A 15,643-nucleotide genomic window follows, 5' to 3' on the forward strand; every position below is an offset into this window, starting at 1 on the left:
GCAGTCTTCAGTCGGCGTGATATTAGAAACATAAAAAATAATCACATATATATCTCTCTGTTATTCAAATATTCAGATTAAGGCTTAGGCCAGATGTTCACCAAATCCCCTCGCACCCGAGAGCAATGGTATGACCCAATCTGCCTCAAAGTATGTGACCCAGATTAGAAAGCGGGGGAAAAGAGCAGTGTTGTGTTTCATACAGTCAAACGTGTATGTTTTCTATGACAGCATCATGTGTGTCATATATGTGCTCTAATGCACAACTTGAAGAATAGGGTGTCATTTGATATTTTCCCACAATGCATTTCTAAAACTAAGATGTCTACTACCATGTCTCCCTTTTTCATCTAAACAGCAAAAAGGTCATGTATCAGAGAGAGAGAGAGAGATGACATCATCACGGCCGCAGGGGGGGACAGGACCACATAACACAAACACATTGTGCTGTTTGATAAAGCAGTGACATCAACTCAGGCTGACAATGCAATCCGATAACATGTGACATATGACAGCGCTATGCTGCTGAGACGGGAGGGGACATCCAACATCATGCTGCTGAGACGGGAGGGGACGTCCAACATCATGCTGCTGAGACGGGAGGGGACGTCCAACATCATGCTGCTGAGACGGGAGGGGACGTCCAACATCATGCTGCTGAGACGGGAGGGGACATCCAACATCATGCTGCTGAGACGGGAGGGGACGTCCAACATCATGCTGCTGAGACGGGAGGGGACGTCCAACATCATGCTGCTGAGACGGGAGGGGACATCCAACATCATGCTGCTGAGACGGGAGGGGACATCCAACATCATGCTGCTGAGACGGGAGGGGACATCCAACATCATGCTGCTGAGACGGGAGGGGACATCCAACATCATGCTGCTGAGACGGGAGGGGACATCCAACATCATGCTGCTGAGACGGGAGGGGACATCCAACATCATGCTGCTGAGACGGGAGGGGACATCCAACATCATGCTGCTGAGACGGGAGGGGACATCCAACATCATGCTGCTGAGACGGGAGGGGACATCCAACATCATGCTGCTGAGACGGGAGGGGACATCCAACATCATGCTGCTGAGACGGGAGGGGACATCCAACATCATGCGGTGTCAGAGCTGAAGGTGTTTAACTGTGGGTTTTCTATACGAGAACCCAATCTGACTCAGTAAACCCTGCAAATTCTAATCTGGACCTCTAAACCAGTTCCACTTCATTCTTCTCCTCTAATCAGGGACTGATTAAGACCTGGGACACCAGGTGGGTGCAATTAATAATCAGGTAGAACAGAAAACCAGCAGTACTCCAGACCTCGTAGGGTAAGATTTGAATACCTGCTGCCATCTCCTCATGCAAACTTAAAATGAACATCCTGCCATAATGTGACTAAATGCCCTCATGACAGTGGATGACAACATAGTCACCAGAGAGGGAACAGAGGAGAGAGGATTCAATACGCTGAGATGGAACTTCTGACATCATCGTCACGGTGATAGGAAACCACGATTCAATTTCCAAACCACAAACATGCTGTCACAAGCCCAAACAGCAAACCTCAGACGCCTGGTCCCTGTGGCCAAACCACAACTTGACCACGGTCAGTTAGGTCAACTGTCTGTGTCAGATATTGCCGGGAGCAAAATACTAACACATTGTAAAGCAGGGACTGGACACTACTTTCTACAGTGCTCTGAAAATAACTTACATCAAAACACACACATGGTTATTGGACTATTGGGAAATAATGAAAGTTAGAAGATGGTACTTCTGTATTATAAAAAGGATTCCCTTTCCTCTATCCTTGTGACAAATGGTCATATGGTTTGGTCACAGTTCATGAATACAACACTCATGACACTGATGTCACAAAGACGACAGGACATCACAATATCCCAATGGCCTGCATAAAGAGGTCACAATGACCCTCATAATGACATCACATTGACCCTGGCAGTGATGTCACAATAACCTCTCTTACTCACCAGCACAGTGTGACAGCCGCCACCGACACCCAGGTGACGCAGCAGATACCCCGCCCTTTCTTGCCTCCGTATCCGTGGCCCGTGCTGCCCTCTTCGTCCTCCTCCTCTTCCTCAGATCCCTCACTCCGGTCACCACGGCGACAGCAGCAGTAGTGTATAAGGAAGGAGATAATGACGAGGAGGGAGAGAACGAGAGCAATGGCCGAGAGACTAGAGAGGACCAGTAGAGTCTGAGAGAGTGGGGGGGTAAATCAAATTAAACACAGCACTTTACAGACTGATGCTTATGGTAACACTGTCACTGTACTTGATTGCACAATGGAAATGCATTGCTAAGTAACATTATCCCTCTGGGCAAAAACCTGACATAACGTAAAATCAATGTCCATATTCGGTTGATATTTAATTGCATTGCTAACATGTGAATAAATCAACCCTTGAAATTCTGTTGTTGACTTATGGTGGAAATCTGGTTCAAATTTGTGTATGTTTTATTTCTTCATTTTTTACACCCCCCCCCCCAAAAAAAAATGGACCTAAAATTGTTGACAGATGACATTAATAAAATGTTGGTTCAACATATTTTTGCCAGCAGGATAGAACTGTATGTCAGAGGCACATCATGCACCACTGTCTAACTAATAGAAGTAATGAAACTCCCATGAGCCTCCTCCACACCATTTGAGAGTCAAATATTGAGCCCAGACTGTAGCAGCTAGGGCTGGGTAAATGTATCAATATACTGTGTTATGAATAACAACAGGGATTCAGAGCAGCTGGGAGGTACACGTGTTAGTCATGAGGACATCAGTGTATTCCCAGCCTTCAACATGGGAACCTCAATATTCTGCAAGAATCCCTACAGTGTATTTATGCAAAGGAGCTAAATAACAGGTTGATATTGTGATACTGAAAATTGCAATATTAATTTACTGTATGTGCCATTTAGCAGACACTTTTATTCAAAACAACTTACAGTCATGCGTGCATACATTTAACGTATGGGTGGTCCCGGGAATCGAACCCATTACCCTGGCATTACAAGCACCATGCTCTACCAACTGAGCTACAAAGGACCACAACATTCTTTGGTCCTATAATTCCACCGTGACAAATGGTGTACAGTCCTACCTATCCAAGCAGTGGAAGTGAAAGGTGATTAGAACATAAAGTGTATAAAGTTATCCAGGGGACATCAACAAAAAATCTGGAGGCTTTTCACACACACCCACGCGCACGCGCACACACGCACACGCACACACACACACACACTAATCTGCATGACTCCATTCAGAAGAGCATACCTACTGCATTCATTAACCAGTAATTGAACGTAATAATATCATTCCTGACTGTTTAACATACATCCTGAACATGATAAAGGGTGAAAAGCTACCTTGTATCACCACACTACTACCTCAGCTGCAAGCTGTAGTGAACATTAACATTAATGTTACTAAGCCCTGTCACATCTCTCCTGTATCTCATCATCAGCCTGCACTCTGACATACTAACATCTATCATACTCAACTTTACTGGAGTGCATTTAGCTAGAACACATATCTACAACATTATCCCTCTCCATCTGCCTGTCTCACTCTCTCCCTCCCTCATTTTCCTCTCCTCCACCTTATCTCTTATCCCTCTCTCCTCTGCCTCCTGCTCTCTATAGCCCCCCCACCCATCCATGTTCCCCCTTCTCCCTCGCCTCCCTTCTTTCTCCTCCATTCCCCCTCTACCCCTCCCTCTCTCTCTCTCTCCCCCACACTCCTCTCTCTCTCCCCTTCCCTCGCTCTCTCCCTCCCTCCCTCTCCCTCTCCCCCCTTCCTCTCTCTCCCCCTCCCTCTCTCTCCCCCTCTTTCTTTCTTTCTATCCAAGCCACTGCAGCTCTATTAATAATCTGTGACCTACTTAAATACATTCACTGCCACCCTCACTTTCTCTATCCCTTTTTACTCTCTATTTCTGTCCTGTCTTCTGTTCCCTACTACCTCCTCACGTTACTCATCCTCTCCTTTTACTCTCTCTTCCTGTCCTGTCTTCTGTTCCCTACTACCTCCTCACGTTACTCATCCTCTCCTTTTACTCTCTCTTTCTGTCCTGTCTTCTGTTCCCTACTACCTCCTCACGTTACTCATCCTCTCCTTTTACTCTCTCTTTCTGTCCTGTCTTCTGTTCCCTACTACCTCCTCACGTTACTCATCCTCTCCTTTTACTCTCTCTTTCTGTCCTGTCTTCTGTTCCCTACTACCTCCTCACGTTACTCATCCTCTCCTTTTACTCTCTCTTTCTGTCCTGTCTTCTGTTCCCTACTACCTCCTCACGTTACTCATCCTCTCCTTTTACTCTCTCTTTCTGTCCTGTCTTCTGTTCCCTACTACCTCCTCACGTTACTCATCCTCTCCTTTTACTCTCTCTTTCTGTCCTGTCTTCTGTTCCCTACTACCTCCTCACGTTACTCATCCTCTCCTTTTACTCTCTTTCTGTCCTGTCTTCTGTTCCCTACTACCTCCTCACGTTACTCATCCTCTCCTTTTACTCTCTCTTTCTGTCCTGTCTTCTGTTCCCTACTACCTCCTCACGTTACTCATCCTCTCCTTTTACTCTCTCTTTCTGTCCTGTCTTCTGTTCCCCACTACCTCCTCACGTTACTCATCCTCTCCTTTTACTCTCTCTTTCTGTCCTGTCTTCTGTTCCCTACTACCTCCTCACGTTACTCATCCTCTCCTTTTACTCTCTTTCTGTCCTGTCTTCTGTTCCCTACTACCTCCTCACGTTACTCATCCTCTCCTTTTACTCTCTTTCTGTCCTGTCTTCTGTTCCCCACTACCTCCTCACGTTACTCATCCTCTCCTTTTTACTCTCTCTTTCTGTCCTGTCTTCTGTTCCCCACTACCTCCTCACGTTACTCATCCTCTCCTTTTACTCTCTCTTTCTGTCCTGTCTTCTGTTCCCTACTACCTCCTCACGTTACTCATCCTCTCCTTTTACTCTCTTTCTGTCCTGTCTTCTGTTCCCTACTACCTCCTCACGTTACTCATCCTCTCCTTTTTACTCTCTCTTTCTGTCCTGTCTTCTGTTCCCTATTACCTCCTCACGTTACTCATCCTCTCCTTTTACTCTCTTCCTGTCCTGTCTTCTGTTCCCTACTACCTCCTCACGTTACTCATCCTCTCCTTTTTACTCTCTCTTTCTGTCCTGTCTTCTGTTCCCTACTACCTCCTCACGTTACTCATCCTCTCCTTTTACTCTCTTTCTGTCCTGTCTTCTGTTCCCTACTACCTCCTCACGTTACTCATCCTCTCCTTTTACTCTCTCTTTCTGTCCTGTCTTCTGTTCCCCACTACCTCCTCACGTTACTCATCCTCTCCTTTTACTCTCTCTTCCTGTCCTGTCTTCTGTTCCCTACTACCTCCTCACGTTACTCATCCTCTCCTTTTTACTCTCTCTTTCTGTCCTGTCTTCTGTTCGCCACTACCTCCTCACGTTACTCATCCTCTCCTTTTACTCTCTCTTTCTGTCCTGTCTTCTGTTCCCCACTACCTCCTCACGTTACTCATCCTCTCCTTTTTACTCTCTCTCTCTTTCTGTCCTGTCTTCTGTTCCCCACTACCTCCTCACGTTACTCATCCTCTCCTTTTACTCTCTCTTTCTGTCCTGTCTTCTGTTCCCCACTACCTCCTCACGTTACTCATCCTCTCATTCTCTCTCCAAGTGCTTTCCATTTCTTTTGTCTTTCTCTACTGGCGGATCATGTGAGAATCCCTCTCTCGGTACCGTAGACATGTTGTAAACATGCAATGTGTTTGACGTAGGGAGTAGAGACATAGAGCCACTGGAAGGGAATGGTGAAACCTAGAAATGAACAACAACACAACAAAATGGTGTGTTTTCTACCACAAAGACAATACAACATGTTGCTGTTACTACTACAGTCTCCAGATTAAAACACTCAAACCAAATCCTGCTCAAACCGTACTGTGGAACTGCATGTGGAATTGCATGACGATGATGAGAATGAATGTGAAATAAGATGGCGTCTGTAGTGGAGCTGAGGGATGTAAACTGAACTGTGGTGGAGATGAGAACAGAACAGTGTAATTAAGTGCTAACAGTTTTGAGGAGAGACAGCCAGGTGATGTAATATTTCTGACGAGTTGAAATCCAGGTCAACATTCTTCTGAGTGGTCTGGGCTCATTTCCCTGTCAATAACTAGGCCACTTGCACCACTAGCATGAATAAGCTGTTTAAATGCTCTAATAATACCACTAGGATTCTGCAGATGTCGCTGTGCAAAACAGAGAGGGTTCTTTATGATGCAGTATTTAACATGAGGGGTGGGGGGGTTCTGTATCATTGAGGTATCAGACTTGGTTCTCATTCTTACCAAGTGCAATACATCTTTTTCATTGAATCTTAGCTGTCTTTTATTGTCGATTTTGTTGTTTGAACCAAGAGATAACTTGAGATAAATATGAATCAATCAGTCGTGCTGTGTGATTGGCCAGTTGTAGTTTGAGATGGATGTGATCGTCTGTGGGCGTTTTCTGTTACCTGTTGGTACTCCCAGCTGTCGGGGATGAAGAGGTTGTCTCTCATCGTCATGGTGAGGTCCAGCCGGGGAAGGGCGTGGCACATCCTCACCCATAGCGAAGGGGTGTAGCTGGGCACGGTCGCCATGGCAGCCATACTCTAATCGCCTAACCCCCCCTCCTCCACCCTGTTGAAAGGAACTAAGAGGAGAGAAGGGTTAGAAAATCAAAGGTGTGTAAGTGATAGACATATTCCACATTTCCACACCAGTGGCGGACCAATGATAAATACTATGAGTAAACAACGCCTTATGCTGTATGTGGTGCCGGGTGATGGCTATTGCAACTGAAATGTTGTCTGTCTACCACTCCTTCTTACACACTGTGGTCGAGCCAGGGAAGAAAGATAAGATGTTTCAGAACAACCCTGCTGAGGAGGCAGGGAGGGAGGGAGGGAGGGAGGGGGCATCACCTCACCAACCACCACCTTCTCCAGTCTGTGGGAGATCCAGCCAATGGTTGAACAGTTGTCAACCTGGCTCATGTTCACTGAAACTTCCTATTTCATCAATCAGTGTACTACTGTAGGTGGGTCAGGACAATGTGAAGTTTCTCCTAGACTCTGATCTAAGGTGATGTTTACATTGTCTTCTCCTAGACTCTGATCTAAGGTGATGTTTACATTGTCTTCTCCTAGACTCTGATCTAAGGTGATGTTTACATTGTCTTCTCCTAGACTCTGATCTATGGTGATGTTTACATTGTCTTCTCCTAGACTCTGATCTAAGGTGATGTTTACATTGTCTACTCCTAGACTCTGATCTAAGGTGATGTTTACATTGTCTACTCCTAGACTCTGATCTAAGGTGATGTTTACATTGTCTTCTCCTAGACTCTGATCTAAGGTGATGTTTACATTGTCTACTCCTAGACTCTGATCTAAGGTGATGTTTACATTGTCTACTCCTAGACTCTGATCTATGGTGATGTTTACATTGTCTTCTCCTAGACTCTGATCTAAGGGGATGTTTACATTGTCTACTCCTAGACTCTGTTCTAAGGTGATGTTTACATTTTCTTCTCCTATACTCTGATCTAAGGTGATGTTTACATTGTCTTCTCCTATACTCTGATCTAAGGTGATGTTTACATTGTCTACTCCTAGACTCTGATCTAAGGTGATGTTTACATTGTCTACTCCTAGACTCTGATCTAAGGGGATGTTTACATTGTCTACTCCTAGACTCTGATCTAAGGTGATGTTTACATTGTCTTCTCCTATACTCTGATCTAAGGTGATGTTTACATGGTCATCTCCTAATATTCTGATCTAAGGTGAGGTTTACATTGTCTACTCCTAGACTCTGATCTAAGGTGATGTTTACATTGTCTACTCCTAGACTCTGATCTAAGGTGATGTTTACATTGTCTTCTCCTAGACTCTGATCTAAGGTGATGTTTACATTGTCTTCTCCTAGACTCTGATCTAAGGGGATGTTTACATTGTCTACTCCTAGACTCTGTTCTAAGGTGATGTTTACATTTTCTTCTCCTATACTCTGATCTAAGGTGATGTTTACATTGTCTTCTCCTATACTCTGATCTAAGGCGATGTTTACATTGTCTTTTCCTAGACTGATCTAAGGTGATGTTTACATTGTCTTCTCTATATCCTGCCTGTTTGGCCCTGTCCGGGGGTATCATCGGATGGGGCCACAGTGTCTTCTGATCCCTCCTGTCTCAGCCTCCAGTATTTATGCTGCAGTAGTTTATGTGTCGGGGGGCTAGGGTCAGTCTGTTACATCTGGAGTATTCTCTTGTCTTATCCGGTGTCCTGTGTGAATGTAAATATGCTCTCTCTAATTCTCTCTTTCTCTCTTTCTTTCTTTCTTTCTCTCGGAGGACCTGAGCCCTAGGACCATGCCTCAGGACTACCTGGCATGATGACTCCTTGCTGTCCCCAGTCCACCTGGCCATGCTGCTGCTCCAGTTTCAACTGTTCTGCCTGCGGCTACGGAACCCTGACCTGTTCACCGGACGTGCTTGTTGCACCCTCGACAATTACTATGATTATTATTATTTGACCATGCTGGTCATTTACGAACATTTTAACATCTTGACCATGTTCTGTTATAATATCCACCCGGCACAGCCAGAAGAGGACTGGCCACCCCTCATAGCCTGGTTCCTCTCTAGGTTTCTTCCTAGGTTTTTGGCCTTTCTCAGGAGTTTTTCCTAGGGAGTTTTTCCCAGCCACCGTGCTTCTTTTACATGCATTGCTTGCTGTTTAGGGTTTTAGGCTGGGTTTCTGTACAGCACTTTGAGATTTCAGCTGATGTACGAAGGGCTATATAAATAAATTTGATTTGATTTGATTTCTCCTAGACTCTTATCTATGGTGATGTTTACATCGTCTTCTCCTAGACTCTGATCTATGGTGATGTTTACATGGTCATCTCCTAATATTCTGATTTAAGGTGAGGTTTACATTGTCTACTCCTAGACCGCATCGAACTCATTCCACAGAGTTCTGAGTGTCTGCGGGTTTTCGCTCCTCACCATGTTGTCTAGGTCTTAATTGAAAGGAAATAACAAAGACCTTCAGAAACTAGGCTGTCCGTGGAATGAGTTTGACACCCCTGTCCTAGACTCTGATCTAAAGGTGAGGTTTACATGGTCTTCTCCTAATGCTTAAAGTAAGGAATTGTGAAAGTCAAGGTAATCTAATCCTAAATCAGATCTATGCCTAAGGGCTTGTACCTGGAGCGAGGAGGTATGCAGGGTGAAACCCTGTGGAGCAGAAACCACAGAGCAAGAGCAGACATTGCTAGATATTTTTGCTCAGCTTCTAAGCTACATTTGGATCACGGTCGTGGTCAATTCCATTCTAATGCATTCAAGTACAGAAGTGAAATTCATCTGGCTGAACTAACTGAATAGAAATGGGACCTGCCCGCAGCTGGATTGTATGTGCGCGATTCCTCTCTTATCCAGGGGACATCAACTTAACCAACTACCCTGTCGTCTCTACTAACAACCTACTTCATCATGCTCCTCCACCTATGGGAGCAGAGTAGGGGAGATAGTGGGAGGTCCAGTGGCAATCTCAGCCACACCACACAACCAGCACTATATAATGGAGGCAGAGTTGGGTCAATACAAGAGGGAGATTCAACCGCCATCAGACCAGCTATCAACACAACCATCCTGGAAATTAGAAGATACTATGACAGATAGTATGTCTACAACAATGATGCACTGTAGCAGCCTTCACACAACCACCCTCCAAAGGGAAGGAGAGAGGGGGGGGAACAAGGGAGAAAAGGTCAGTCTTCGTAGCCAAACTCCACCACCGCACCCTGCTGAGAGACACTGCTTCCCCTCCCGTCCTAAAGCCCAGCCAAGGGGAGAAAGTAGGGTAAATACAAAGGGAAATCCAGTTATCCCAGATAGACACCACAATCTGCATTACAATCACAGAGCTATGAACAGGGGATGAGGGGGGGATGGTAAAAGGGGGCCATGACACTGATTGTGCAGATTAAGAGAATACCAGGGTTTTACAGTTGAAGACAAGAGGGTTTCAAGAGAGCCTATAAAATGAGACCAGCACAGACTAGACCATTGACAGGAGTTGTACTGAGGAGTAGAGACAGGGGGTTGTACAGTACTGCTCTACATACAGTGAGACACAGAGGAATGTTGAGTAAAGACACAATAGTGTATTTGATAGCGTCTAACAGGGATGGATTCTTAGATTTGGATTCTGTACCAGGCTCCTATCTTGGTTTTGCTGTCTTTGAATGTTTAGAACATTCTGCACTGTATCACATGAATTCTCAGCCTTTTTAATGATCCATCTGTATGAGCACACAACACTACATTTGAATAGAAGCACTACACAATACTAAATATGATCAAGAATCGCATATGACCATATCTGATCTATTTTAGAAATATCAATCCAGTCTTTTTACTGTAGCAGCCATTTAAAATCACTGACGTCTCAATGAACATAATAAGTCCAGGTGTTGGGGTCATTGTTTGGGATGTGTGTGTGTGTGTGTGTGTGTGTGTGTGTGTGTGGTGTGCGTGCGTGCATGTGGATTTGGGGCATCCCTGTCCCAGAGAGGGTTAAACAGACAACCCAGACAGTCAATCCCAAGCTCATTAGAATAAGCCTGTTCACCTTAATGGCTCCAAACCCAACTGTCACTAACAAAATCAATGCCAACACTCTGTTTCACTTATGAACAGTGGGAGCAGAATGGTTTCACACACTGCCGTCCATCCCCTCACACTGATGCTGTCAGTAGACTGGTGTTATTGTTGTAGTCTCACATTGTTATGGCCAGACTCGGATGGTATATCAACAAACAGGATTTTTCATGTTATAGTCTTGAATTATTCGGCTGTGAGGGTGGTAGAGGATGTTGTCACATTAGGCAAATTATAAGAATGATGTTGTGTGGTTAGACTACAGTGTGAATTGAAATTAAATTCATGTTACTTGGAAAAGTCTATTAACAATTTTTGGCAATTATCATAAGTCTGTCTGTCTGTCTGTCTGTCTGTCTGTCTGTCTGTCTGTCTGTCTGTCTGTCTGTCTGTCTGTCTGTCTGTCTGTCTGTCTGTCTGTCCACAAGCAGATGTAGTGTCAACAATGGGAACTAGTGCTAACATGAACCCAGGGAGGGAGCAGCCTGAGCTGATCAGTGGTCCAGCAGTAGTTGTCAGAGGGAGGCAGGCTCAAGTTGACGTGATGCTACCTGCCAGCTTGTTATCATGCTGGTTACCATTGCATAACTGAAGGCAAATAACAGGGAGTTTGCACTCACGTGATAGGGGGAGCAAGGAGAGAAGGGGAGAGGAGAGGGAGACGGAAGAAGGAAACCCAAACTACAGCCTTCTGTGCTGTGCACTAGCTGCTTCAAAACCAACAAGAGACTCTCAGGAACAACAAAGCCGAGGAGAAATGGATAGAATACAGTAGAATAGACGTCAACTATCTGTCACTGCACTGAACCAAGCTGAGTGACTCAGCCCTGGGAATGGCTCTGTTATGAAACAGTCACTCAGCTATTTGTATTGAGGGAGACTCCAGAATATGTTTCTCCACGAGGCCATTTCGTAAGGCAGTTAATGAGGACGACTGAAGATTTGCAGCTGGGAAGAAAATCCTCTTTGGACAGTAAAGCCACATTCTCCTTTATCATGTATTGCACCACATATTCTCATTACTACACATCACAAACAACAGCTTTCCTCTGGGCCACTGGGTATGAAAAATGACATGCAAAAGAAATCATCATGCCACACGTTAAGGCCCAATGGTCCCCCTAACGATCACTTAAGGACACTCTTAATGATTGCAGTGTGATACACACCACAGCCCAGTTATCATCAGTCAGTGGGGACATGAACGGCCCATTCAGTGTGCGGACTGTAATGTATCTACACTACCGTTCAAAAGTTGGGGTCACTTAGAAATGTCCTTGTTTTTGAAAGAAAAGCACATTTTATGCCCATTAAAATAATATCAAATTGTCAGAAATACACTGTAGAGATTGTTACTGCTGTAAATGACTATTATAGCTGGAAACGGCAGATTTTTTATGGAATATCTACATAGGCGTACAGAGGCACATTATCAGCAACCACCACTCCTGTGTCCCAATGGCACGTTGTGTTAGCTAATCCAAGTTTATCATTTTAAAAGGCTAATTGATCATTAGAAAACCCTGCAATTAATTATGTTAGCACAGCTGAAAACTGTTGTCCTGATTAAAGAAGCAATAAAACTGGCCTTCTTTAGACTAGTTGAGTATCTGGAGCATCAGCATTTGTGGATTCGATTACATGCTCAAAATGGCCAGAAACAAAGAACTTTCTTCTGAAACTCGTCAGTCTATTCTTGTTCTGAGGAATGAAGGCTATTCCATGCGAGAAATTGCCAAGAAACTGAAGATCTCATACAACGCTGTGTACTACTCCCTTCACAGAACAGCACAAACTGTCTCTAACCAGAATAGAAAGAGTAGTGGGAGGCCCCGGTGCACAACTGAGCAAGAGGACAAGTACATTTGTGTCAAGTTTGAGAAACAGACGCCTCACAAGTCCTCAACTGGCAGCTTCATTAAATAGTACCCGCAAAACACCAGTCTCAACGTCAACAGTGGAGAGGCGACTCCGGGATGCTGGCCTTCTAGGCAGAGTTGGAAAGAATAATCCATATCTCAGAATGGCCAATAAAAATAAAAGATTAAGAACGGCAAAAGAACACAGAACCTGGACAGAGGAACTCTGCCTAGAAGGCCAGCATCCCGGAGTCGCCTCTTCACTGTTGACGTTGAGACTGGTGTTTTGCGGGTACTATTTAATGACAATAGTCATTTACAACATTAACAATGTCCACACTGTATTTCTGTTAAATTTCATGTTATTTTAATGGACCAAAAATGTGATTTCTTTCAAAAACAAGGACATTTTTAAGTGAGCCCAAACTTTTGAACGGTAGTGTATTAGTGTATAAACACACATTTCCAGACTCTACTAGAGGTTGAATTGTTTCTTATAAAATTCATATTTAAGTTTCAGTTGAAATTCATGTTTGTGTAAAAAAAAATGTCCCACCAGGATCACGTGCACGCACGCACGTTTGTTTTACTATCCTTGTGGGTAACGAAGAAAAAAATAATCAATTCAAAATCTTATTTTCCCTAACCCTAACCCTGACCTTAACCCTAACCCTTATCCTAATTGTAACCCTAACCCCAAAATAGCCTTTTTACTTGTGGGGACCAGCAAAATGTACACACTTGTCCAAATTTTGGATACAAGTATAGTTAAACCAAACCATACCATACACACACATTTCCCCAAATCAATGAAAGATTGAGTGCATTCAGCTGCAGGCTACTCACTGCTTGTAGAATCAATAAATCCAACATGGAGCTTTGGAGTGAACAAGAGTATAACATGCAGTACCAAGAGGATGGACAAATGCTCCCACTAACAATCTCATTTAGAAGCTTGCACAAAGTCAAATGTAGCATTTGAGAGAGGTTTGCTGAAGATGAAGCTAAGCAAACTATTCAGTGAGATACAATGTGATATTGTATTCATATAAATAAAATATATCTTATCAACTATGATAAAGTAGAGATTGACAAAACAATCCCAAACAGAGTGAATCAAACTAACATGGTTCAACCTCAATGTTTTATAAATCATTTCCTATTTGCAACATCAGCCAATGCATAGACATTGCATAAAAATCCAAACATTTGATGTAAAACCCAGGCTTCTCTCCACTTTCCATCATTGAACATAAACTGCAGTGGTCTAACAGTGCATGAAAAATCTATTTCACTTGACTGTCCATTAATCTTGTAGAATACACAGACAATTCACCCATGGTGAATGAGTGATCCGTTTCTTACCTTTGACTGTAGCGTTGGGAGGGTGTTCTGCTATCTCTTGCTCTTCTCTGGTGTTCCGTCAAATATCTACACACTCACTGAGGTATACCGTTGCCAACCATCAACGCTGGATCCTCTTGGAAAAAAAACTCATCCTGAAATATATTGGTTTAGGGACATGAACCCCAAAAATATGTAAAATGTCAATAAATAATAAGGTCTGTTTTTGTTTTTTAAATATTAAACAGCCTGTGATTGTATGGTTGTCTGGTAACAGTGGAGAGGTGCTTGTGTTGATGGATAAGAGAGAAGCCCTCAGCGCAAGAGAGAGAGGAGAGAGAGGGAGGAGAGAGAGGGAGGAGAGAGAGGGATTAGGATTGAGAAGACACCCCAGAGGGACCCTTATCGTCATGTCGGAACCCCATGCAGGCAGCAGATCGCTCAGCCAGGCGACTTCACAACAAGGCAGCGACACGATTGTGCCCAGCGATAAGGAATCTGTTAACAGGGATTAGGGCTGCGTCCACTCTCAGCTCACACAAATGATGATGCTGCTGGGCGATACAGACACAGCTCTAACTGAAACCCCATCAACACCCAGTCACACACACAACATACCAATCTCTACACTCTCAGATTAGGAGACAAAAAGCTGACCAAAATCAACAAATCATCACAAAAAAATCTACGATTGTCTAAATGCAAAAATACAAAACGAGAAAAGGTCCAATTATTCGAGTTTGAGTCACATTTTAGATTTCTGCACAAAAAATCCACAAAATATTTGTTGAAGAAATCTCCTGTGTGGTTAGGCAGGGCAGTGTTTGGCTGTGTTGTGCAGAGAGGAAGAGAGAGGGAGAGGTAGAGATCAACATATATTTAGGCAGAAGCAAATAAGCACACCACTTAGATGGATACTGAGAGCAAGAGAGAAGGGGAGGGAGGGAGGGCCGGATGGAGGGTGCAACAAAGATATTGTGAATAGGAAAAAAGATGGGTTGTCAACTGGGCAGTGAGTGAGCGTGAGAGAAAGAGGGAGGGATGGAGGGAGGGTGAGCGATGAATAGAGGGAGAGGGGAGTTGCAAAACCAGTTTCGAGTGGAGACTGCAAAATAGTATCAACACCATGATTCAACAACCACGAAAAGCAGAGATGGAGAGAATGAGAGATGATCTTCCATGACCGTGGGTGATTTGACTGACTGTGGGTGATTTGACTGACCGTGGGTGATTTGACTGAAAAAGAGGGGGATTACAAATAAATAATAAAAATAAAGTGAGAGCGGGTGGAATGAGAGACCAGGGTGTTTGTGTGCCATTGGAGGATGGGGGAGAACGAGAGAGCGAGAGGGAGGGGTGGCGTTCGTTTTTCTATGTCACTGAAAGGGAGTGGGGGAAGGGAGTCAGAGAGATAATGCGAGCAAGGGAGCGTATGGGAGTGAGAGAACACACTAGTGTGCGTGTATCTAGGAGGAAAAGGGGGGAGAGAGAGAAAATTATATTACGTATGCAAGAGTTACTCAGAGAGAGTTAACCGTGCCTCCATTGCTCTCATTCAGACCCAGCACTATACTGTAGCAGCCATCCTCTATCTCCTCTCTCAAGCCCCTCATCTTATCCTCCCTTCGTCCCTCTCTCCTTCGACATCCATCCTTCTTCACTCTCCATCCACCTCTCCATCTATTTCTCCTCTCCATC

General features: G+C 44.3%; 1 protein-coding gene across 5 annotated transcripts in view; it reads right to left on the reverse strand.

Annotated features, from left to right (window-relative positions):
• Nucleotides 1-14,880, reverse strand: part of ttyh1 (tweety family member 1) — a 33,047-nt gene extending 18,167 nt beyond the window's left edge. For 2 of the 5 annotated variants that reach the window (XM_029747630.1, XM_029747620.1), the window contains exons 1-3: nucleotides 13,967-14,878; nucleotides 6,547-6,725; nucleotides 1,992-2,221 (exon numbers count right to left, since the gene is read on the reverse strand). In XM_029747630.1, the coding sequence (XP_029603490.1) occupies nucleotides 1,992-2,221; nucleotides 6,547-6,681 (365 nt within the window). In that variant the 5' untranslated portion in view covers nucleotides 6,682-6,725; nucleotides 13,967-14,878. Of the gene's footprint in view, nucleotides 1-1,991; nucleotides 2,222-6,546; nucleotides 6,726-13,966 lie in introns of all 5 variants that reach the window. The other 3 variants (XM_029747604.1, XM_029747613.1, XM_029747638.1) reach the window with 3 other exon arrangements.
• Nucleotides 14,881-15,643: the final 763 nt, after the last annotated feature.

This window comes from Salmo trutta, chromosome 3 (genome assembly GCF_901001165.1).
Source record: "Salmo trutta chromosome 3, fSalTru1.1, whole genome shotgun sequence".
Taxonomy (NCBI): Eukaryota; Metazoa; Chordata; class Actinopteri; order Salmoniformes; family Salmonidae; genus Salmo; species Salmo trutta.